The 25,303-nt window shown below is 44.2% G+C and overlaps 1 protein-coding gene across 1 annotated transcript in view; it reads left to right on the forward strand.

The window, feature by feature from the left end:
- LOC144696327 (uncharacterized) overlaps positions 1-25,303 on the forward strand; it is a 239,292-nt gene that overhangs the window by 81,298 nt on the left and 132,691 nt on the right. Inside the window, exons 6-7 of the mRNA XM_078567544.1 lie at positions 19,218-19,658; positions 22,245-22,297. Coding sequence (XP_078423670.1) covers positions 19,218-19,658; positions 22,245-22,297 — 494 coding nt within the window. The remainder of the gene's footprint in view (positions 1-19,217; positions 19,659-22,244; positions 22,298-25,303) is intronic.

Genomic DNA, 25,303 nt, shown 5'->3' on the forward strand with positions numbered 1-25,303 from the left:
GTGTGTGGACTTTATATAAAACAGAGAGTGGGTGAGTGTGTGGACTTTATTTAAAACAGAGAGTGGGTGAGTGTGTGGACTTTATTTAAAACAGAGAGTGGGTGAGTGTGTGGACTTTATTTAAAACAGAGAGTGGGTGAGTGTGTGGACTTTATTTAAACAGAGTGGGTGAGTGTGTGGACTTTATTTAAAACAGAGAGTGGGTGAGTGTGTGGACTTTATATAAAACAGAGAGTGGGTGAGTGTGTGGACTTTATTTAAAACAGAGAGTGGGTGAGTGTGTGGACTTTATTTAAAACAGAGAGTGGGTGAGTGTGTGGACATTATTTAAAACAGAGAGTGGGTGAGTGTGTGGACTTTATTTAAAACAGAGAACGGGTGAGTGTGTGGACTTTATTTAAAACAGAGAGCGGGTGAGTATGTGGACTTTATTTAAAACAGAGAGCGGGTGAGTGTGTGGACTTTATTTAAAACAGAGAGCGGGTGAGTGTGTGGACTTTATTTAAAACAGAGAGCGGATGAGTGTGTGGACTTTATTTAAAACAGAGAGTGGGTGAGTGTGTGGAGTTTACTTAAAACAGAGAGTGGGTGAGTGTGTGGACTTTATTTAAAACAGAGAGTGGGTGAGTGTGTGGAGTTTATTTAAAACAGAGCGGGTGAGTGTGTGGACTTTATTTAAAACAGAGAGTGGGTGAGTGTGTGGACTTTATTTAAAACAGAGAGTGGGTGAGTGTGTGGACTTTATTTAAAACAGAGAGTGGGTGAGTGTGTGGACTTTATTTAAAACAGAGAGTGGGTGAGTGTGTGGAGTTTATTTAAAACAGAGAGTGGGTGAGTGTGTGGACTTTACTTAAAACAGAGAGTGGGTGAGTGTGTGGAGTTTATTTAAAACAGAGAGTGGGTGAGTGTGTGGACTTTATTTAAACAGAGAGTGGGTGAGTGTGTGGACTGTATTTAAAACAGAGAGTGGGTGAGTGTGTGGACTGTATTTAAAACAGAGAGTGGGTGAGTGTGTGGAGTTTATTTAAACAGAGAGTGGGTGAGTGTGTGGACTTTATTTAAAACAGAGAGTGGGTGAGTGTGTGGACTTTATTTAAAACAGAGAGTGGGTGAGTGTGCGGACTTTATTTAAAACAGAGAGTGGGTGAGTGTGTGGACTCCATTTAAAACAAAAAACAGGGCGATTTCATTGTAAAAGAGAGTGGATAGCAGCTAATTGATGAGTTGGATTGGGGAGTATTTCTGGCCTTTAGATTAAAATTAAGGTCTATAGTTAGTGTTTGGATCGCTAGTCTTTATTTTCTCTTTTGTAAAAATAGCTTGTTAAGTATAAGATCGATACTGGTGTAAATAATTAATTTCAATAAAGTGTAAAGAGCAGGGATACTAGAGTAATTAATAAATTAAATAAAATAACAGCGATGGCAGGATGGGTGATGTGTTGCTGCTGCAGCATGTGGGAGCTGCCAGACACCAAGGTGATCCAGAGCAAACACTTCTGTAGTAAGTGTTTGCATCTCGAGGAACTTCGGCTCTGAGTTGAGGATCTGGAATCCGAGCTGCAGACATTGAGCCACATCAGGGAGGGGGTAAGTCACCTGGACACTTTGCTCCAGGAGGCGGTCACACCCCTCAGATTAGGTAACTCAAATTTGGTCTGTGATCAGGGACAGGAGGGTGTGACTGCAGGTGAGGCAGGTATGGGGACCCAGGGGTAGCGTTCGAGGAGCCTCAGCCCCTGCAATTGTCCAACAGTTATGAGGTTCTTGCAAGCTGTGTGGACAAGAGTGGGGACTGCAGGGAGGATGAGCAAACTGCACCGTGGTACAGGGAGCCATTCAAGTAGAGGAGGAAATAGGAACATAGGAGTGGTAGGTTACAGCATGATTAGGGGGATAGATACTGTTCTCTGCAGCCGTGAGAGTGAGTCCCGAAGGCTGTGTTGCCTGCCCGGTGCTAGAGCTAAGGAACTTGGAGTGGGAGCTGTCGTCACCCACGTTGGTACCAACAACTAGAAATGAGGTTCTGCTGAAAGAATTTGAACAATTAGGAGCTAAATTAAAAAGCAGAACCTCCAAGGTAATAATCTCAGGATTACTACCTGAACCATGCGCAAACTGGCATAGGGTAAATAAAGTTAAGGAGTTAAATGTGTGGCTCAAAGATTGGTGTGGCAGGAATGAGTTTCAGTTCATGGGGTACTGGCATCAGTACTGGGCTAGAAGGGAGCTGTTCTGGTGGGATGGGCTTCACTTGAACCATGCTGGGACCAGTGTCCTGGCGAATCAAATAACTAGGGCTGTAGAGAGGGCTTTAAATTAAATAGAGGGGGGAGGGTTCTGGAGAGGGGATACATAGGCTTATAAAACAAAAGGATATGGCGGCATTGCAGGGCAGCTCCTTAGGGCAATAAGATGTCAGGTAGGGTATAATGGTATTGGGTATGTTGGTATTAAGAATAGAAAAGCGAAGTATTATTTAAAAGGCATAAAACTTGTAAATGTTGGTGTTCAAAGAGACTTGGGTGTGCTTGTACAAGGAATTCAGGAAGCTAGCAATAAAAACAGAAAATACTGGAAAACTCAGCAGGATTGGCAACATCTGTGGAGAGAGAAACAGGGGTAAGGTTTCGAGTCCGCATGGCTCTTCTTCAGAGCTAGATAGAAGTAGATGTGATGGATTTATACTGTTTAAGTGGGGGAGGAAATGTGGAGCAAAAAAGGTCAGGAATAGGTGGGAGCCATGGAGAAATTTGACAAAGATGTTATGGACACAGGACAAAGTGAGTGTTAATGGTGGTGTTAAAGACTAAAGAAGGTGCTGATAGTAGCACAAAGGTAAGATAGCAGAATGTGTTAATAGCAGAACAAGGGTCAGTGCTCTATGAAAGCAAAACATAAAAATAGGTGACAGATGGCCCTGTGTGTGTGTGGGTAGGTAGGTGGTGAGCGTTTGGGGGATAAGGGATAAATGCATAAATTAAAAAAAATAAAATAAATGCATTTTTTAAATTAATAAATAAATGAATGAATAAATAAATAAATAATTGGATTAAAAAGGGGGTAAAGATGGAGGAGAGTGTTCTTGGTCCGAAATTGGGCACCTTCCCATGTAATTTCAGAAGGTGCAACATATGCCTCTTTACCACCTCCCTCCTCACTGTCCAAGGCCCCAAACACACCTTTCAGGTGAAGCAGCGTTTCACTTGCACCCCCTTCAATTTGGTCTACTGTATTCTCTGCTCCCAATGCAGTCTCCCTACATCGGGGAGACTAAACGCAGACTGGGTGACCACTTTGCGGAACACTTTCGTTCAGTCTGCAAGTCTGACCTAGACCTCCCTGTCGCTTGCCATTTCAACACACTGCCCTGCTCTCATGCCCACATGTCCGCCCTTGGCCTCCTGCAGTGTTCCAGTGAAGCTCAATGCAAACTGGAGGAACAGCACCTCATCTTCTGATTAGGTTCTTTACAGCCTTCCGGACTTCACATTGAGTTCAACAACTTACTCCTTTTTTAGTCCACTTTTTTGTTATTTTTATTTATTTACTCACTTTAAAAATATTTTTCCTATTTATTTATTTATTTTATCCTATTCCCCACCACTCCCCCACACACACAGGGTGATCTGTCACTTGTTCTATGTTGTTCTTTCACAGAGCGCTGACCCTTGTTCTGCTATTAACACATCCTGCTTTCATACCTTTATGCCACTATCAGCACCTTCTTTAGTCTTTAACACCACCATTACCAGTCCCTTTGCCCTGTGTCCGTGACATCTTTGTCAATCTCTCCTTAACTCCCACCTATCCCTGACCTTCTGTTTTGCTCCACCTGCTCCACCCCCTCTTAAACAGTATCAAATCCATTATATTTCTACTTCTCTTTAGCTCTGAACAAGAGTCACACGGACTTGAAACTTTAACTCTTTTTCCCTCTCCACAGATGCTGCCAGACCTGCTGAGCTTTTCCAGCATTTTCTGTTTTTATTTCTGATTTCCAGCATCTGCAGTATTTTGCTTCTATCAGGAAGATAGCATGAGGATACAGCAAGCAATTAGGAAGGCAAATGGCATCTTGATGTTTAAGTACATAAGTAATAAGACTGGAGTACATGAAAAGGAGATTTTGGTACATTTGTATAGGGCTTTGGTGAGTACCTGGAGTACTGTGCACTGTTTGGGTTTCCGATTCTAAGGAAGTACTTGCCTTGGAGGTTGTAAAGTGAAGGTTCACTAGATTGATTCCTGAGTTGAGATAGTTGTTCGGTGATAGGAGGTTGTGTGCATTGGGTCTATGTTATTTCGAGTTCAGAAAAATAAGAAGGGATCTCATTGAAACATACATGATTCTGAAGGGGCTGAATAGATGGCCACCAAGAGGTTGTATTCCATGGCTGAGGAATCTAAAACACATGGGCAGTCTCAGGATAAGGAGTCAATTACTTAGAACTGAGGAGAAATATCTTCACTCAGGGGGTTGTGAACCTATAGAATTCTTTACGCCAGAGGGTTGTGAATGCTCCAACTTTGAATACTTTCAAGGCTGAGGTAGACTTTTTTTTTATTTCTCAGGAAATCGAGGGATATGGGGAATGGGCAACAATGTAGATCAGCCATGATCATATTGAAAAACAGAACAGGCTCAAGCCATATGGCCTTTTCCTGCTCCTATTTCTTATGTCCTTACATTAGCATAGGGCCAGCTTTCACATGTACACTGATAACGCCTATCTCAACATCTCTGCCATCTCTCTCTACGGCCATCACCAACATCCCCCACACTCCACAGCTTTACCAGCATGACCGTTCCCATTCCTGGTCATTGTTACGGATATAATCAAACTGTTCGCAACCTTAGTGTCTTCTTTCATCATGATCTGAGCTTTCAAGCCCATATCCTCTCCATCACATGATATTCCTATTAATTCCTTCTTATTTTTAACGTTAATTATGCCTTTTTTCTACATATTTTCATTCTTTCACAGGATTTGGTCACTGATGGCTAGGCCAGCATTTATTGCCTTCCCTAATTGATCTTGGGAAGGCGGTGGTGAGCTGCCATTACTGGTATTATGTTACCCCTAATAAGAACAAATGCCTAACCTTCCTTTTCCTTCACTGTGCTATCTAAATGCTATATCCTGTGTTATATCCTGTACTATTTAACTGTCAATCTATTCTTTATGTACTCATGTTTCAGTTAACCCTATGACACTGCTTCCTTTCTACAAATTATTATCTCCAGTTCTCCTGTTCCATTTTGAATGCTGTGCGCATTGCTGCACAAACAATTTAATTTGTTTTAATTAATTGTTTCACGTTTCATTTTTAGCAGTTATTTGATACTTCTATTCTATAAATTATATCTGTTGTCTTACCGTTTATGTTTCCTTTATTCCTGATCTTGATCTGACATACTCCTTTCTTGGTTTCTGCCAGGTCCCACATGTCCCCATCTCTCCATCACCATCTTACTAATTTAATGCCTAATTTACAGCCACAATCTTTCTGCCAGGGCTGTGTTTCCAGTGCAGTCTCTCCCTGTGGTACAGATCTTTTCCTCCTCAGCACTGCTGCTAGTTCCTATGAATTGTTATGACTTCTTCAATACGTTATCTATAACCCTGATTATTGAATGCCACAAGACTAGAGCCTTTCTATTTTGCTCCTTTCCCCATGGCCTGCCTACAGCTGCACAGTGCAGATTACAAGCGAGAGTGATTGCCCTTGACCTCAAGACATCATTTGACCAAGGAGCCCTAGCAAAATTGAAATCAATGGGAAAAGTGTCCACTGGTTGGGGTAATACCTTATACAAAGGAAGACGACTGTGATTTGTTATGGACAGTGGTGGGGGCGGGAGGGAGGAATTAATTTAAACAGTCCTGATTTCTCCTCTCACTACACATCCATTAACAGAAAGGTATTTTCATTTATGATTTCCCCCTTTATAAGGGGTGGCGTAGTTTCTCCAACCCTTCAGTTTATAATGATCTAATCATCTATTAATAACCACACAGCAAACTCGTGAGATAAGGTCAAATAAGAGGGTTGGTTTATTTTACACACGGACAAAATGTGGGAAGGGGTTTTGCAAAATCCGTGACTTTTTGCACTCATACAATAAAAGGAGGACAAGGGAAAGAAAGGGGTACAGGGCAAGACCATGATAAAAATGAGAGTTATGGTTTCATGTGAGTCCAGAGTTCAGAGTCAAAAGTTCAGTGGGGCATTCCTTCAGAGGTTAGCTGGCTGAAGCTGTTGCAGGATGATCTGTCTTCCCAAAAGCGATGACATCCCCAATGGAAGAAGGCGCGAAGAGATGAATAAGTCTTATAGGCACAGATACAGGAGTTCTGATGTTCCAGTAGTACACAATGTAAATGATGACCAGGCAATGTACCTAGACAGAGCTCTTTCTGCTGATACCTGTTGTGTGGTAAAATGGCAGACTGCCTGGCTTCAATTCCACATGGCAATATTACAGGTTCTAGCAGCTTGGGGTGGCCATGTGACATTTCTCCCACTTCTTCTCCTGGGTTTTGGACAAAGGATCTATTTTCTCAGGTCTGGAATCTTGAAAGGTTTAATAGAGGAGCAAGGGTCTTTTTTGTCCTTGCAGACATGCCATCTCCATTGGGCACAGCCCTGCCGTAGCAGTTTAAAGGGCATTGGTGCATTTCTTTGGAATTTGATTTTCTGAAGTCACAGAGGCATTAGCACCTCTTTAAGGGTAACAAGGTCCTGGCTAGTTTCTGAACATTAGAAATTCCTCTGGTATGAGTTGTGGCTAGTCAGGCATGTCAGGATAAAGCCATTGTCAATTTTAAAAATAAAATTAATAATTTTATTAAGTAGCTAGGCTGAAGTAGATATATATTTTCCTTTCTATTTTCTGGATGGGGCACATGTCCCCTGTTGGAGAAAAATAAAATGAATTCCATTTCATTTAATTTTTTTTAATGTGGCCTTAGGGAAGTAAGAATAGGAAATGCAGAAGTATACAGGCATTGTCTCATTCATGCTGCCACATCAGACACACAGTTACAGGGGGAATGGCAGTCCCCTGCTGCATGGGGAAGTCTATTCGGTGCTGGAGTTCTGATTTCCCTCTAGGGGTCAAGCGTTCCAACCTCCTGATTAAGCATCTTCAAAAAGGGTCTGGGGGCTTTACAGGGTGTTTAGTACTTGGGGTGAGTAATGGTCAAGCTGTTCTGGGGGATCCGGAGGGGAGTGCTGGACATTTCACTCCGTGGGTGCCAGTCCCTGGGATCATAGAACTGAGCTGCTCTTGTCCAGCTTAGCTCCTGCCTGTCCACTTTGGTAACCTGTGGGCACAGGTGTTCGGACCCAGAGGCTGGGGTATGGCTGAGAGTCAGGAGAGTGGGGTGCTTTAAAGGGACCTTGACCTCTTTAGGGAACTCTAGTTCAGAGTCCAGCTTGGACATTAGCACAACTGGAGAGTTCCAACTTCTGGTGCTTTTGGTTGGCACAGCAGCAGGCCCCTGAGATTGGGCCAGCCTTTCTGGGCCTGGATGACAGGAAGATGGCCTTCTGGCAGGGGCCTCTCCCGCATCCATACCAGATATGGCTACAGGGCTGTAGCTTGGTTGGGCGTAGTGGGGGGGAGCGGTTATGGATAATTTTATAGGGTGCGGTTAACTCTGCCTGATACTCCTGCAATTCTGCATAATGGTGGGTGAGCAAGGAGTCTGATCTGGTTGAAGTCCCTCTGCTGGTCAGTTGCTTGATTGGTTTTGTGCCTTTTGAGACACTACTGCCCTCTGGGGAATGGTCAGTTCTTGCTGTATCTCCAGGTGGTTTATCAACTGGGTGAGGCCTCACCCTCAAGCTTTCTATGCCAATTTGAGAACTTTTCTATTCCACCTTTAAAATCGCCATAAAGTGATAAATTAAATCAATCACTGGCTTCTTGGCCAGGGCCTTTGGTTTTGGAGGGGGCACTCTCCTAACACGTTACATATCCTCTGGAACACCACTGCCCTCAAGTGGTGATGCAGCTCCAGCTACCCTCTCTGATGGCTTTTCAACTGGGGAGGCATCTCACTCCCTGTCTGTTTATTGGTTTGGGAACCCCCTTTGTCCCTATTTAATGCTGGAAAGAAGGTTTCTGGCAGCCATACTTTAGGCAAGTCCTTAACCTTTTCCTTTCCGGGCTTAATAGCCGGTCTTCTTTCAGGCTCTTCGGCTATGTGGGGCATCTCCCCCACTATTTCTTTCCCTGCTCTAGGACTTTCTGGTACCTATTTAATTTGGGGATATTTGTGGAATCTATTTCAGACTCTGGGGGCCTTCTCCGGACCTCTTTTAATTTTACTGGCCTGGCTTCAACCTTGCTACCTTCAAGCAGCTCTCACCCGAGGTCTATGTGTGCTGTTCCACCCTTTTGGGCCTCTGGTCCTTTCCAGTTTCTGCCCTTCTGCAGTTTTTTGCTGCTTGGCCTTGGCCTCATTTCTTTTGCTGGCTAGCACTTGGCTACCAACCAAATTGTTTCCAAGGAGGATACCAATTCCTGCTACTGGTAACTTAGGAACAATTCCTATTGTAACAGGGCCTGAAACGATGTCACACTATAGGTGGACCTTATCGAGGGTTGTAAACACAGATCCTCCTCCCATTCCAATGATCAGGGCTTTGGTCTTCAGGGAGGACTCAGGAGGTAGGTTTAAGTTTCCCTCCAACATTAGGGATTGTGTCTCGGAGCAGTAACACAGACTTGCTCACATCTTGGGACGGGTAGGGGGACACTGTTCTTGAAAGTATAAAACCCCGGAAGCTCTCTGGGAGTTTGTCTGGCTCAGACACACATAGTGCCATGTCCTCTGCAGGGTAAGTTTCTGCAGTGAGAGTCTCTGCCTGCCCTGCTACACCACCCATTGGGACGTCCTTTGGGGAACTACTCCTTGTGAAGCCCCACTAGTCCAACCGGCTTGCCTCACAATCTCCATCACTCAGGTCTGGAATGGCCTGTTTTGTTGCAATGAGAACACACCGGCCTCCTAGAATTCTCCTTTCAGGCTGAGGGGAGGCGGGGGTGGGGTGGGGGGTGGGGGGGGGGGTGGGTGCAGGTGGGGGGGTGGGTGGGTGGAGGTGGGGGCTTCTCACACCCTCTTTCGTGTTTTCTTTTTTGGGTGGGGGGCCTTTCTTATCTAGGTCACCCTGCTTCTCTTTCCAGTACTCATTGGGATGGTTTGCCTGAGTTTCCAGGCCTACGAGTGGGGTGATAGCTGTCTGCTGTGAATGCTGCATCTCTGGCTGTGAGGATTCTCTGCTCCTCTAGGTGTACTTGAGGGCCTCAGAGAGTAGTTCTGAGTTAGGGGGATTGGGGGTGCTGCTGGGTACAGAGAGATTTTCCCTTGCAACGGCTGGTTGTCTGCTCTCTCTGTCCAACTGAGCTGCTAGCTCCATTTCCAATTTTCAGAGATGGAACTCTCTTTCCTTTTCTTGTTCCCTTGTTCTCTTTTCCCCCTCTTTCTCTCTTTCCCTCTCTTGAGCTTCCCTCTTTCTCCCTCTCCTTTTCCTTTGCTCTCTCTCTCTCTTTCTCGCTCAGCAAGGGACACACAAGGAGACAGGCGACTAAGCCAGAGTGAGAAGGAGACCATGTGAGTAGTGAATTTGGCTCACGTAGGAAGTTCTGGTAAGCCATTTTCAGGTTTAATTATAGATTAAGAATCAAGATCCGACATAAGTAAGTTAGTCTAGCTTGTTAAGTAGAGAACCGTCTGGAGTGGCAGTTATCTGTCTATCATCTGAAAGCAGCTAGTTAAAGTGGTGTTAATTATTGTAGCAGGAAGCTAAACTAACTAGTGACTCATCAGAGGGTCTATAAAAGAGACAGGCTTTTCAAACTGCACGGTCAGTAAGGAGCGCACGAGGTGACAGGCAACGAGGTTGGAGTGAGACGGAGACCAAGTGAACAGCGAATTAAGCTCATGTGGGAATTCGGTGCACGAGGGAAAGAGGTGTGGTATACATAGGAATTATCCTCAGTTGGGAACAGGAGCAACTGAGCAGAAATGGACCTGGGTGTAAACTTTACCTTTGGAACTGAGTTTGAAAAGAAAATTGAACAGTGACATCCCAGGTAAACTGTAAAATTAAAGCAAAATACTGTGGAAGCTGGAAATTGGAAATAAAAATAGAAAATGTTGGGAAAGCTCAGCAGGTCAGGCAGCAACTGTGGAGACAGAGACAGAGTTAATGTTTAGAGTCCGTATGATTCTTCTTCAGAACTCTAGTAGTCCAAGAGGGCCAGGCAGGTAGTGAAGGAGTCCCCTGGGGTCCCACTTGCTAATTGGTTTTCCATTTTGGATACTGGAGGGGGGGAAGAAGAAAGGAAGAACAATAGTGATAGGGGATTCATTAGTTAGGGAACAGACAGGCATTTCTGCGGCTGTAGACGTGACTCCAGGATGGTATGTTTCCTCCCTGGTGCCAGGGTCAAGAATGTAACCGAGCGACTGCGGGATATTCTTCTGGGGGAGGGTGAACTGTCAGAGGATGTGGTCCTGTAGACAGAATTTAGGGAGCTAGGTAGAAAATTAGCAAGCAGGATCTCAAAAGTAATAATCTCCAGATTTCTCACAGTGCCATGTGCAAGTGAGTTCAGAAAAAGGATGATAAGGCAGATGAATGAGCAGCTGGAAAGATGGTGCTGGAGGGAGGGCTTTAGATTCCTGGGACACTGGGACTGACTCTGGGGGAGATGGCACCTGTAACAAGCTGGATAAGTTGTACTTGAGCAGAGCTGGGATCGAGTTTTGCTAGTGCTGTCAGGAGGGCTTTAAATTAACTTGGCAGGGTTGTGGGAACCAGGAGAGAATATTAGAGAGTAATACCACGGTGCACAAAATACTGGAAGAGACAGATAGCGCAAGAATAGAGAGTAGTAAACTAATAGGTGGAGCTGGAGTAAGGGAGAAAGTAATGAAATGAAGTCTAAATCTGAGCTATACTGCATGTATGTGAATACATGGAGTATAGTAAATAAGATTGGGGAGTTACAGGCGCAGATTGCCATGCGGAATTATGATGTTGTGGTGATAACAGAGACCTGGCTCAAGGAAGGGCAGGACTGGGTGTTAAATATTTCTGGGTACAAGGTGTTCGGGAAAGATAGGAAAAGAAGGAAAGGAGGAGTAGTGATATTGGTTAAGGAGAGCATTGCAGTGCTGGAGAAAGAGGATGCCCCAGAGGTTTCAAGGACAGAATCAATTTGACTAGAGCTAAGGAACAAAGAGGGTGCAATTGCATTGCTCGGTGTAGCCTAAAGGCCATCAATTAGTGGGAAGGATGTAGAGGAACAAATCTGCAGGGAAATTATGGAGAGGACGATAGGCAATCCAGAGTAAAAATAATTAACTGGACAAGAGCCGACTTTGATGGGGCAAGAACGGAGCTGGGCAGATAGACTGGAACGAAAGATTGGCAGGAAAAATTGTAGCTGATCAATGGGCTACCTTTAAAAAGGAATTGGTTCGGGCACAGTATATTCCATAGAAAGAGAAAGGTAGGACAAACAAATCCGGAGCTCCCTGGATGAAAAGGGAGATTGAAATTAAGATAAAGAAGAAAAAGTGTGCTTGTGACAGGTGTCAGATAGAAAATATAATCCAGAACCAAGAGGAATACAGAAGGTTCAAAGGGGAGGTGAAAAAGCATATTAGAGAAGCGAAGAGGGATTATGAGAAAAGTTTAGCAGCCAACATAAAGGGGAATCCCAAAGTCTTCTATAGGCATATAAATAGTAAAAGGGTGGTAAAAGGAGGAGTAGGGTCGATTAGGGACCTGAAAGGGAATTTAACACTTAGATGACGGGGCCAAGGCTGAGGTATTAAATGAACACTTTGCATCCATCTTTACCAAGAAGTTAGATGCTACCCAGGCCATGGTGACAGACGAGGAAACTCTGTCACTAGAAGGGTTCAAAATTGATATGGATTGAATAGACTGTTGGTACTTAAAGTTGGCACCAGGACCAGATGAGATGCGTCCAAGGATATTGAAGGAAGTGAGAATAGAAATTGCAGGGGCACTGGCCATTGTCTTTCAGTCTTCCCTAGACTCAGAAGAAGTGCCAGAGGACAGGAGAATTGCAAACATTATGCCCTTGTTCAAAGAAGGTTGTAAAGATAACCCCAGCAATAACAGACCAGTCAGTTTAACTTCAGTGGTGGGCAAGATTCTAGAAACAATTATTCAGGATAGAATTAGTAGTCACATGGAAAAATATGGGTTGATAAGGAAGAGCCAGCATGGATTTCTAAAGGGGAGATCATGTTTAACTAACTTGTTAGAGTTTTTTGAAGAGGTAACAGAAAAGGTTGATGTGGTGTACATGGACTTTGAAAAGACATTTGACACACTGCCACACAACTGACTTGTGAGAAAAGTCATTTCTCATGGAATAAAAGGGACAGTAGCAATGTGGATACAAAATTGGCTGAAAAATAGGAAGCAGAAAGTAATGGTCAATGGATATTTTCGGGCTGGAGGAAGGGTCATAATGGAGTTCCCTAGTGGTTGGGATTGGGACCCTTGCTTTTCCTGATATATATTAATGATCTAGATCTTGGTGTGCAGGCGATAATTTCAAAGTTTGCGGATGATACAAAGCTTGGGAGTGTTGTTAAATGTGAGGAGGACGGTGTAGAACTTCAATAGGACAGAGAAAAGTTGGTGGAGTGGGCAGATAGGTGGCAGGTGAAGTTCAATGCGGAGAAATGTGAGGTGATGCATTTTGGCAGGAAGAACATGGACAGACAATATAAAATAAATGATGAAATTGCGAAGGGGGTGCAGGAGCAGAAAGACTTGGGTATATATGTGCATAGACCATTGAAGGTGGCAGAACAGATGGAGAGAGCAGTTAATAAAGTGTATAGTACCCTGGGCCTAATTAAAAGGGGCATAGAGTACAAGAGCAAGGAGATTATGTTGAATTTATATAAGATGCTCGTTAGACCTCAGCTGGAATATTGTGTACAGTTCTGGGCACCGTATTATAGGAAAGATGTGAACACATTGGAGAGAGTGCAGAAGAGATTTACAAGAATGGTTCCAGGGATGAGAAACTGCAGCTATGAGCATAAATGAAGAGGTAGGGACTGTTCTCCTTGGAGAGAAGAAGGCTGAGAGAAGATTTGATAGAGATGTTCAAAATCATGAGAGGGCTGGACAGAGTAGCTAGGGAGAAGCTGTTCCCACTCGTAAAAGGATCAAGAATGAGAGGGCACAGATTTAAAGTGATTTGCAAAAGAAGCAAGCGTGATGTGAGAAAAAAACTTATTCACACAATGGGTGATTCGGGTCTGGAATGCACTGCTTGGGAGTGTGGTGGAAGCAGGTTCAATTGAGGCATTCAAGAGGACATTAGATGATTAGTTGAACAGAAACAATGTGCAAGGGTACAGGGAAAAGGCAGGGCAATGGTAATAGGTCATAATGCTCATTTGGATAGTTGGTGCAGACATGATGGGCCGAACGGTCTCCTTCTGTGCCATTAAGATCCTGTGATTCTGAGGTGCAAACATTAGTAACAGTATTTATAATGGGGGACTTTAATTACCCGAATATAGACTGAAATAGTTGTAGTATAAAGGGCAGAGAGGGGCAAGGGTTCCTAGAGTGTGCTCAGGAGAATTTTCTATAGCAGTATGTGTGCAGTCCAACAAGAAAGAAGGCACTGTTAGACTTGGCTCTTGGAAATGAGGTGGGCCAAGTCGATCAAAAGTCAGTGGGGGAACATTTAGGAGACAGTGGTCATTGTATCAGAAGGTTTAGGATAACGGTAGAAAAGGACAATGTGCAACCCAGAGTAAGAATAATTAATTGGAGGAGAGCTAACCTCAATGGAGCAAGAACAGAACTGGGCCAGATAGACTGGAACCAAAGGTTGGTGGGAAAAACTGAAAAATTGTAGCTGAATAATGGGCCACCTTCAAAGAAGAAATGGTTTGGGCAAAGTCAAAGTATATTCCCTCAAAAGGGAAAGTGGAGCAAACAAATCCAGAGCTCCCTGGATGAAAGAGGAGATAGAATTTAAGATAAAGAAGAAAAAGTGTGCTTATGGCAGGTGTCAGGTAGCAAATACAAATGCGAACCAAGAGGAATACAAAAGGTTCAGAAGGGAGGTAAAGAAGCAAATAAGAGAAGCAAAGAGGGATTATGAGAAAAGACTGGCAGCCAACATAAAGGGGAATCCCAAAGTCTTCTGTAGACACCTAAATAATAAAAGGGCAGTAAAAGGAGGAGTAAGGCCATTTAGGGACCAAAAAAGGGATTTACACATAGAGGCAGTGGGTATGGCTGAAGTGTTAAATGAATACCTTGCATCTGTCTTTACCAAGGAAGCAGATGCTACCATGGTGACAGAGCAGTGACCCTTTCACTAGAAGGGTTCAAAATTGATAAGGAGTAGATATTGAATAAACTGTTGGTACTTAAAATGGTCAAGGTACCGAGACCGGATGTGATGCATCCAAGGATATTGAAGGAAGTGAGAGTGGAAATTGCAGGGGCACCAGACATAATCTTTCAGTCTTCCCTAGACTCGGGAGGTGCCAGAGGACTGGATAATTGCAAACATTACGCCATTGTTCAAAGAAGGTTGTAAGAATAAGTCCAGCAATTAAAGACCAGTCAGTTTAATTTCAGAGGTGGGGAAGCTTTGAGAAACAATTATTCGGTATAGAATTAACAGTCACATGGAAAAATGTGGGTTGATTAGGAAGATCTAGCATGGATTTCTTATAGGAAAGTCACGTTTTACTAACTTGTTGGAGTTTTTGAAGAGGCAACAGAGAGGGCTGATGAGGGTAATGTTGTTGATGTGGTGTACATGGATCTTCCAATCCTGTGACCTCTACCACTTGGAAGGACAAGAGCAACATTTGATACAGTGCCACACAACAGACTTGTGAGAAATGTTATAGCTCATGGAATAAAAGGGACAGTAGCAACATGGATACAAAAATGACTGAGTAAAAGGAAACAGCAAGTAATGGTTAATGGATATGTTTTGGGCTAGAGAAAGATTTGTAGTGGAGTTCCTCAGGGGTCGGTATTGGGACCCTTGCTTTTCTTGATATACATTAATGATCTAGATCTTAGTGTGCAGGGGACAATTTCAAAGTTTGTGGATGATACAAAACTTGGAAGTATTGTAAACTGTGAGGAGGATAGTGTAGAACTTCAAAAGGACATAGACAAGTTGGTGGAGTGGGCAGATAGGTGGCGATGAAGTTCAATGCAGAGAAGTGTAATGTGATTCATTTTGATTAGAAGAACATGGAGAGACAATAAAATAAGGGGTGCAACTCTAAACGGTGTATAGAAGCAGAGGGACCTGGGTGTATATGTGCATATGTCATTAAAGGTGGCAGGACAGGTGGAGAGAGCAGTTAATAAAGCATACAGTATCCTAGGCTTTATTAATAAATTACAAGAGCAAGGAGGCTATGCTGAATTTGAATAGGACACTAGTTAGACCCCAGCTGGACTGGGCGCCACACTTTGGGAAAGATGTGCACACATTAGAGACAGTGCAAAAGAGGTTTACAAGAATAGTTCCAGGGATAAGAAACTTCAGCTATGAAGATAGTTTGGAGAAGTTGGGACCGTTCCCCTTGGAGAGGAGAAGGCTAAGAAGAGATTTGATGGAGGTGTTTAAAATCATGAGGCAATGAGACAAAGTAGACAGAGAGAAAGGGTTCCTGCTTATAAAAGAATCGAGAATGAGAGGGCACAGATTAAAGTAAAAGAAGCAAATGCAATGTAGGAATAAAACTTTTTCACACAGCGAGTGGTTCGGGTCTAGAATGCACTGCCTGAAAGTATAGTGGAGGTAGGTTCAATTGAGGCATTCAAGAGGGCGTTAGATGATTTTTAAAATAGAAACATTATGCAGGGGTACGGGGAAAAGGCAGGAGAATGGCACTGAGTCATAATGCTCATACAGAGAGCTGACGCAGACATAATGGACCGAATGGCCTCCTTCTACACCATAACATTTCTGTGATTCTCTCTCTCTTTCCCTCTCCTTACACTCTAGCTGCAATTTAAGATTTTCCAGCTTGAAATTGGCTAGGGGAGGAGGTGCAGAGTCATCATTGAGCTCTTCATCTGACTACTGTACTGGTAATGTCAGATGCAAATGTTCCACCAATGACTTGATCAACTTATTTCTTTTAATTTTGCTGGGCAATTTTAACTGTACCTCCCTAGCTACAGTTTTCAATTGTTCTGTGCTGAGGGCTGCCAAAGATTCTACGTTTAAATTTTCTTGCTGAATAAACATTTGGGCATCAAAAGTTGCCATTTTCTTAGTGTTATGATAAGGAATTTGCTTTGGTACTTGTATTTGTCCTACAGATAGTTTCAGCTACTGAATTTTCCGTCTTTGGCTTCCAGTCGGTTTCTTTCACCTCTAATTTGGTTCGTCTCTTAACTTGGACTCGGTCAAATTAAAATTGAATCAATCCCGGATGTGAGCTCCCAATTTCTGTTATGGATAGGAGGGATTAATTTAAACAGCCCCAATTCCTCCACTCAATACCCATTCGTAAACAGAAAGGTGTTTCTGATTTCCCTCTTTATAATTGGTGGCGTATTATCCCCTACCCTTCAGTTTTGGAGTTATCCAATCATCTATTTATAGCTCCACAGCAAACTCAAGATAAGGCAAAATAAGAGGGTTGGTTTATTTTACACATGGACAAAACATGGGAAGGGGATTTGCAATGTCTGCCCTTTTTGTACTCATACAGTAAAAGAAGGATGAGAAAGAAAGGGGTACAGGGCAAAACCACAATAAAAATAAGAGTTATGATTTCATATGAGTCCAGAATCAAAAGTCCAATGGGGTATTCCTTCAGAGGTTAGTAGGCTGAAACTATTGCAGGATGATCTGTCTTCTCAGAAGCTATGACTTCCCTGATGGAAGAAGGCATAAAGAGATGAATAAGTCACAGATACAGGAGTTCTGATGTTCCAGTAGAAAACAGTGTAAATGAGGGCCAGGCAATGTACCTAGACAGAGCTCTTTCTGCTGCTACCTGTTGTGTGGTAAAATGGCAGACTGCCTGGCTTCAATTCCACATGGCAATATTACAGGTTCTAGCAGCTTGGGGTGGTCAAATGGAACCCCTTCCACTTCTCTGGGTTTTGGACAAAGGATGTATTTTGCCAGGTCTGGAATCTTGAAAGGTTTAATAGAGGAGTCAGGGTCTCTTTTGTCCTTGCAGACATACCGTCTTTGTTGGCCACAGCCCTGCCTTAGAAATGTAAAGGGCGTTGGTGCATTTCTTTGGAATTTGATTTTCTGCAGTCACAGGGGCCAAATGCACCTCTTTTAAGGTGATGAGGTCCCTGCTGGTTTCTGATGGGTAGAACTTCCTCTGGTATGAGTCATGGCTAGTCAGGCATGTCAGGGTCTATTTTTAAAATAAAAATAATTTTATTAAGTAGCTAGGCTGACATAGATATATATTTTCCTTCCTGTCTTCTGGACAGGACAGGTTGGTTGAGGCTAATCATGTCAGTCACGAGACATTGATGCAGGAGTTCCTCACTGCAATGTCCTAGGCTGCACCATCTTCAACTGCTTCATCAATGCCCTTTCCTTTAATATAAGGTCAGTATTGAGAATGCTTGTTGATGATTTGCAACTCCACAGAACTGAAGCAGGCCATGTCCGCATTCAGCAAGACTTGGTTTGGGTTAATAAGTGATAAGTAACATTTGCATCTGACAAATGTCAGGCAATGACCATTTCCAACAAGATAGAATCTAACCACCTCTTCTTGTTGTTGGACAGCATTACCATCGCTGAATCCCCCAGTATTAAAATCTTTGGGGGGTTACCATTGACCAGAAACTGAACTAAAACAGCCATATAAATGGGTTTTGGACAAAGGATGTATTTTGCCAGGTCTGGAATCTTGAAAGGTTTAATAGAGGAGTCAGGGTCTCTTTTGGCTACAAGAGCAAGTCAGAGACTGGGAATTCTGCAGAGAGTAACTCACTTGACTCCTCAAAGCCTGTCTACCATCAACAAGGCACAAGTTAGGAGTGTGATGGAATTTCTTCCCAATTGCCTGGATATGTGCGGCTCCTAACAGCATGGGTGTACCTATATCACATGGACGGCAGCAGTTCAAGAAATTTGCTCACCACCACCTTCTCAAGGGCAGTTAGCGATGGGCAATAAAAATATTGGCCTAGTCCGCAATGCCCACATCCCATGTAAGAATAATAAAAAAGAAACCTGACAGCATTCAAGATAAAGCAGCTTGTTTGACACCCCATCCATTAGCTCAAACACACCCTCCAACACCGGTGCTGCAATGTGTATAATCTACAAGATGCACTGTGGCAACTCACCAAGGCTCCTTCAGCAACATCTTCCTATCCTGTGACCTCTACCACTTGGAAGGACAAGAGCAACAGATGCATGGGAACACCTGCAAGTTCCCCTCCAAGTCACACATCCTGACATAGAAGTATATTGCTGTTCCTTCACTGTCGCTGGGTCAAAATCCCAGAGTGTTGCTGGTCTAGCCAGCATTTATTACCCATCTCTAATTTCCTTAGAGTAGGTGATAGTGAGCTGCCTCTTGAACCGTTGCAGTCCATGTGATATATATATATGCCCACAATGCTGTTAGGGAAAGAGTTCAGGTCTTGCTGCATGAAGGCATGGACCACTTCAGTCTGGGCAGGATCTGGTCATTTCTACTCCCTAGATCAATGCCAAGCGGTTCATCCAGTTTTATTCTTATTTAACATTTCAGTCACAGTTTGATATGACTGATTGGCTTTCTAAGCCATTTCAGAGGGCCATTAAGAGTCAACCACATTGTTGTGGGACTAGACCACAACAGGGCCAGACCAGGTGATAATTCCTCCCCTTAAGGATAATCCAGTAGTCATGACTACCATTTTACTCCAGGTTTATTAACTAATTGAATTTAAAGTCCCCCAGCCACCATGGCAGGATTTGAACTGATGGCTCTGGAGCATGAGTCTGTGCTGCTGGTTTATTGGTCCAGGAACATAACCAATATGCTACCATCCTCCACAAGTTGAAGTTGATGATAGATTTGTTTATAGTTAAAATTAAAGTGCATATAAAGTTTTAAGTACATATCTTAAATTATGTGATTTAAAGAGCTGTTATTGTCTCATTCATTGCAGGAGGGGTTCGTTCAGTGCTTTTCTGGCCCAAGGATCCGGAATATAGTCTCCAAAACAAAGAGACGGGCGAGAAAGATTCATATGAAGTGAACCAAATCTTCAGAATCAGCTCCACTATAGCATTACCCCATGTGCCTAATATTGATTATAAGGCTGTGAGATCTAAGGTCTGCAGTTTTACCCGCAGACAGAAGTGTAAAGAATGTCAGAATCCTGACCATATTAACAGCTTGAGAAATGAACTGATTGATTATTGGGAAAAATCTGAAATCGATTATGGAATGGACAATGAAAATTTGAAACTTCTGATTGACTCCACATTGCTTTCCTATGATGCACTCCTGAACTGTAACCATGGCAACATCAGTGAAACCCCAGGCTTCACTCCAGCCCTTGTTGCTCATTCGTTGCAACTTTGCTTCCTGCTAGCTGCTCGATCAGGTTTGTTACTGAGCAGTAATCTCATGAGCAATTGTTTTGTCAGCATCAAGCATCATACGGGCATTATAGCAGAATCACACAGGAAGAGGAGTAGATTAATGAGCCTCTGAAGCCTGTTCTTTTATTTACTTAGTTCATGGCTGATCTGAGTTCACCTCTACTTATCTGTCTTTGTTTTATATCCCTGATACTGTGGCCTAACCAAAATCGATCAATCTCAGTCTTCAAAACTTCTTTTGACCCAGGTAGCTGGGTGGAAATGCTCCGAACTTTGCCTGGACCTCCAAAAGGCATCTCTTACTGCACCAACATTTGTCATTCTATCCTGGCTATCCTGTGGCCTGTCTGCATTATGTTGTCGGTTGAGGTGCTGAACTAGGTATAAATTGTAGTCACTGGATACAAACTCTGGTTGGTGAACCCACACCTCCCCTCTTAAACTCTTAACTTTAAAGTTCATCCTGAACCCATCCAGGTGGAAGAATGGGCAAAGATTACAACTGTTCTTTTTAATAGTTTATTGTAACATCAATAAGTTTAGAAATATCAGTAGTCTACTGCCCTTAAGTTAAATCAGTACTTACAAATGCTGGTTACCATCAGTAACTTACAAACATCAGCTCCCTCCTAAGTTAAATCAGTATCATCCTCACAAACACTGTCCCCATAACTTTTGGATCTGCATTCACAATGTTAAACCTTCAATTGCTGCTTCTAAAAAGTTGCTGTTTCGGCTCCTGCTGTTCCTTTAGCTTTGTTATAGACTGAGGTGGGAGGAGTGGGCAGTTAATTCTAGCCTCACTGCTCCACAGGTCGTAACAAAAGTTCAAATGTTTAATTCACCCACAAAACTGGCCAATTGTTACCCTTTGATACTGTTATTCCCAGCATAAAAGGACTCTAACTAGGCTTTTTTCGGTAAATACACAAAAAAATTATTTATTATAACACCACTTTTTAAAAACAAATTAATAAACTGGTTAACATTCAAGTTGTAGTTCAGAAGTGTAACGATTTTCGCCCTTTTTAAAAAAACAGATATTCAAATCCCCATACACTCACACACAAACACAAAACAGGACAAAACAAACACAGCCCTCCACAGAGGCCCAAGTATGGGAAAGTTTCTTTTAAAAGGATAAAATTTGAAGAGATCTCAACACTGTTGATCAAACAGAATTCTGGTCATGATAGATCTGGAAGTTCTTTCAGACAGATTTGTTGGTGAAATTGTCCTTGATGACTCTTAGTTATCTCAACTTTTCAGACTTTCAAAATAAAACAGATAAGTTATCCTGATGAGACATCTCTGAGAAAAATTTAACATGAAGGTGGGGCAGAAAGAGGGAAAGAGAGAGTATTTTCCTTGCAACCTGCCTCTAAGGCACACACACTCTCTCTCTGCCTGATAGTTTTAAAGACTAAGACATTCAAAGAATGCTTCTTTTGGGCCAGGTGTTTTAACCAATCAGCAAGAGTCTTTAGCCTGGCAACAACAGTTCTTTGTTAACGTAGATATACAAAGTATCTCTTTCCTCTCCAGGTGTTCTCTGCTGGACATCTATCTTGAAACCGTGGTTTCTTGAAGAATGGCATGTTCATAGCCCCAATTAATACTGCAAACTTTTAAAAATAACTCGAGGAAAGATGTCCAAAATTCAATGTCCTTCAAATTTTCCAAAAACGGGTTCCTCACATCTTACTAAACTTATTTTCTGAGATGCTCTATACTGTGCAATGCTGCCACTGCTGCCTGCTGCTGCTTTTACTGTTGTTTGATCTGTCTGTTACTGTTATCTGCTGCTACCACACTTACTGCTAAACCCACCTTTCTTAAAACTACACTCATGACAAAGATTGCTGCAAAACCCCCTCCCCAAATCTGTGTCGTTTTACATTGTGTAATTATCTCCTAACCTGACTCATGAATAATCCATTAACATATGGTTACGATGGGGAAGATCGTGCTTATCATACCTGGTAGGTTTTGCTCCAATCAAAAAGTTTTCTGGGATTAACATTTGCAAAGAATGTGGGGACACATTCAGATGCAATGGCTCCAAGTCTGCAGGTATTATTTACAGTTCTACAGTTTGGAGATACATACCCATCATCTGGTAATAATTTCAGTAAGGGTTTGGATGAATCAGTGTCGCATCCAACTCAGCTTTGAGTCTCCTTCCTTCAGATCTGCCCCACCCACCAGATCAGCAGCACATTAGAAATAACAAAATAGGACTTGAACAAAAATGGAGACTCTACTTGCCTGTTGCAATGTTTATTCTAAAAGTTGAGGATTACAGACCAATGTTTTAGTCTAAGAAACCATTTTCATTTTTCTTTTCATCTCTTTTTACCCTGAATTTTGATCTTAATCTGTGTAAGTTTTTAATCCTAATTTTAATTTGATAATGAAAGTACAATAATTTTACTCAGTGGCTACCTTCATCCCAATTTTACTTGACTAAGGAAACACTGATCAAATGCCGTCACGGTTAATAACAAGAAACAATCCAAACTAAACAAGAGTTAAAGAATCCAAGAATACATCAATCTGTTTCTAACACTCTGTCATTTCTGATCTAGATGATCCAGATCGTGGCGTTGGTGCAGTAATCTACAACGAGAGACACAGCATTGTAAGTGAAGGCTGCATATTTAGAATATGCTTATTCGTTAACAGAATGTGGACGTTGCTGGTAAGACCAGCATTTATTGCTCATTCCTCATTGTTCTTGAGAAGATTTCAGTGAGCCACCTTCTTGGACCACTGCAGTCGTGTGATGTAGGTACACCCGCAGTGCTGTTAGTGTGGAAGTTCCAGGTTATTTCCAAGTCAGGATGGAATGTGACTTGGAGGAGAACTAGCAGGTGGAAGGCCTGTCTTCAGTTAATGATGAGAAAAGGGGTGTCGCTTCACTTCAGTTACGTTTGGTCACAAAGCCTCCCCAGGCTGCTCATCACTGGAGCCGGGACAGGCAGGTCCAAAGACTCCAATGAAACAAGATAAGGTTTAAGACAGCTTTAAATGTGATCAGCAGTGGAAGATCCGGGTATCTGCATTGACAACTGGACAGGTTAGAGAAGGTGAGCACAGGGCAGGAAAATCAACCACAGTTAAAGGATTCGAGTAGCTCCTTGAGGCTAATGTCAGTGATTGTGTATGGGCAAAGCAACTTGCTGTCATTTCCTTGGAGTGACCACAAAGGCAGCGGTTCCCAAATAGAAGTTCACAGAATCAGCATTTGGGGTTGCGAGCACCCTCTCCTCTGAGGCAGCAATGGTGAGTGTGGAGAGGAGACCCTAGTGGGACAGCCCTGGATCCACTGGATCGATGTTACCTAACAGCAAAGGGCTGGAGGGACAAACAGTGAGCCCTTTAAAAATAGGAAGCACTTCTAGACGCAAGTGCCAAGGGGATGTGGGATGTTTGTGTGCTGACTTGGTGCAGGCAGATGCCAGCAACTGTAACTCTGACTGTGTAGAGCTGAGCTGGGTTGGTGATTGGCGACTTCAAACTCGCTGTTTCTGCTTCTGTTGTCCAAGCTCCTTACTCCTGGCTAGGGAACCTGCTTCACAGGCACCAGCAACTAGACCAAAAGATGGAGGCAGGGTGGAGTGGGAAGAAGAGAGGGGATGGTTTCAATGAGGTGAGTGCAATGGGCAGAGAGGGGCTTATTAGCGTATGGGGTGGGGGCCAGAGAAGCTGATTACAGTGTGAGGGGGGGGTGGGGTGGGAGGCGGATACAGTTTGTGGGGGGGCTTGCGAGAGAGGCTGATTACAATGTGTGGGGGTGGGGGGAGAGGCTGATTACAGTGTCTGGGGGTGGGGGAGATAGGGGCTGATTACAGTGGGTGGGGGGGAGAGAGGCTGATTACAGTGTGTTGGGGGGAGAGAGGCTGATTACAGTGTGTGGGGGTTGGTGGAGAGAGGCTGATTACAGTGTGTGGGGGTGGGGGGAAAGGCTGATTACAGTGTGTGGGGGGGAGAGAGGCTGATTACAGTGTGTGGGGGTGGTGGGGGGGACAGAGGCTGATTACAGTGTGTGGGGGTTGGTGGAGAGAGGCTGATTACAGTGTGTGGGGGTGGTGGGGGGGACAGAGGCTGATTACAGTGTGTGGGGGTTGGTGGAGAGAGGCTGATTACAGTGCGTGGGGGTGGGGGGAAAGGCTGATTACAGTGTGTGGGGGGGAGAGAGGCTGATTACAGTGTGTGGGGGTGGTGGGGGGGACAGAGGCTGATTACAGTGTGTGGGGGTTGGTGGAGAGAGGCTGATTACAGTGCGTGGGGGTTGGTGGAGAGAGGCTGATTACAGTGTGTGGGGGTTGGTGGAGAGAGGCTGATTACTGTGTGTGGGGGTGGGGGGAGAGCGGCTGATTACAGTGTGTGGGGGGGAGAGAGGCTGATTACAGTGGGTCGGGGTGGGGGGAGAGAGGCTGATTACAGTGTGAGGGGGTTGAGGGGAGAGAGGCTGATTAGAGTGTGTGGGGGTGGGGGGAGAGAGGCGGATTACAGTGTGTGTGGTTGGGGGGGGAGAGAGGCGGATTACAGTGAGTGGGTGTGGGGGGGCGAGAGGCTGATTACAGTGTGTGGGTGTGGGGGGAGAGAGGCTGATTATAGTGGGTCGGGGTGGGGGGAGAGAGGCTGATTACAGTGTGTGGGGGTTGAGGGGAGAGAGGCTGATTACAGTGTGTGGGAGTTGGTGGAGAGAGGCTGATTACAGTGTGTGGGGTTTGGTGGAGAGAGGCTGATTACAGTGTGTGGGGGTGTGGGAAAGGCTGATTACAGTGTGTGGGGGGGAGAGAGGCTGATTACAGTGTGTGGGGGTTGGTGGAGTGAGGCTGATTACAGTGTGTGGGGGTTGGTGGAGTGAGGCTGATTACAGTGTGTGGGGGTGGGGGGGGCGCAGACAGAGGCTGACTACAGTGTGTGGGGGTTGGTGGAGAGAGGCTGATTACAGTGTGTGGGGGTTGGTGGAGAGAGGCTGATTACAATGTGCGGGGGTTGGTGGAGAGAGGCTGATTACAATGTGTGGGGGTTGGTGGAGAGAGGCTGATTACAATGTGTGGGGGTTGAGGGGAGAGAGGCTGATTACAATGTGCGGGGGTTGGTGGAGAGAGGCTGATTACAATGTGTGGGGGTTGGGGGGAGAGAGGCTGATTACAGTGTGTGGGGGTTCGTGGAGAGAGGCTGATTACAGTGTGTGGGGGTTCGTGGAGAGAGGCTGATTACAGTGTGTGGGGGCGGGCGGACAGAGGTTGATTACAGTGTGTGGGGGTTGAGGGGAGAGAGGCTGATTACAGTGTGTGGGGGTTGGGGGGAGAGAGGCTGATTACAGTGTGTGAGGGCTGAGGGGAGAGAGGCTGATTACAATGTGTGGGGGTTGGTGGAGAGATTCTGATTACAATGTGTGGGGGTAGAGGGGAGAGAGGCTGATTACAGTGTGTGGGGGTTGAGGGGAGAGAGGCTGATTACAGTGTGTGGGGGTTGAGGGGAGAGAGGCTGATTACAATGTGTGGGGGTTGGTGGAGAGAGGCTGATTACAGTGTGTGGGGGTTGGTGGAGAGAGGCTGATTACAGTGTGTGGGGGTTGGTGGAGAGAGGCTGATTACAATGTGTGGGGGTTGATGGAGAGAGGCTGATT

This window comes from Cetorhinus maximus, chromosome 22, assembly GCF_964194155.1.
Source record: "Cetorhinus maximus chromosome 22, sCetMax3.hap1.1, whole genome shotgun sequence".
Lineage (NCBI taxonomy): Eukaryota > Metazoa > Chordata > Chondrichthyes > Lamniformes > Cetorhinidae > Cetorhinus > Cetorhinus maximus.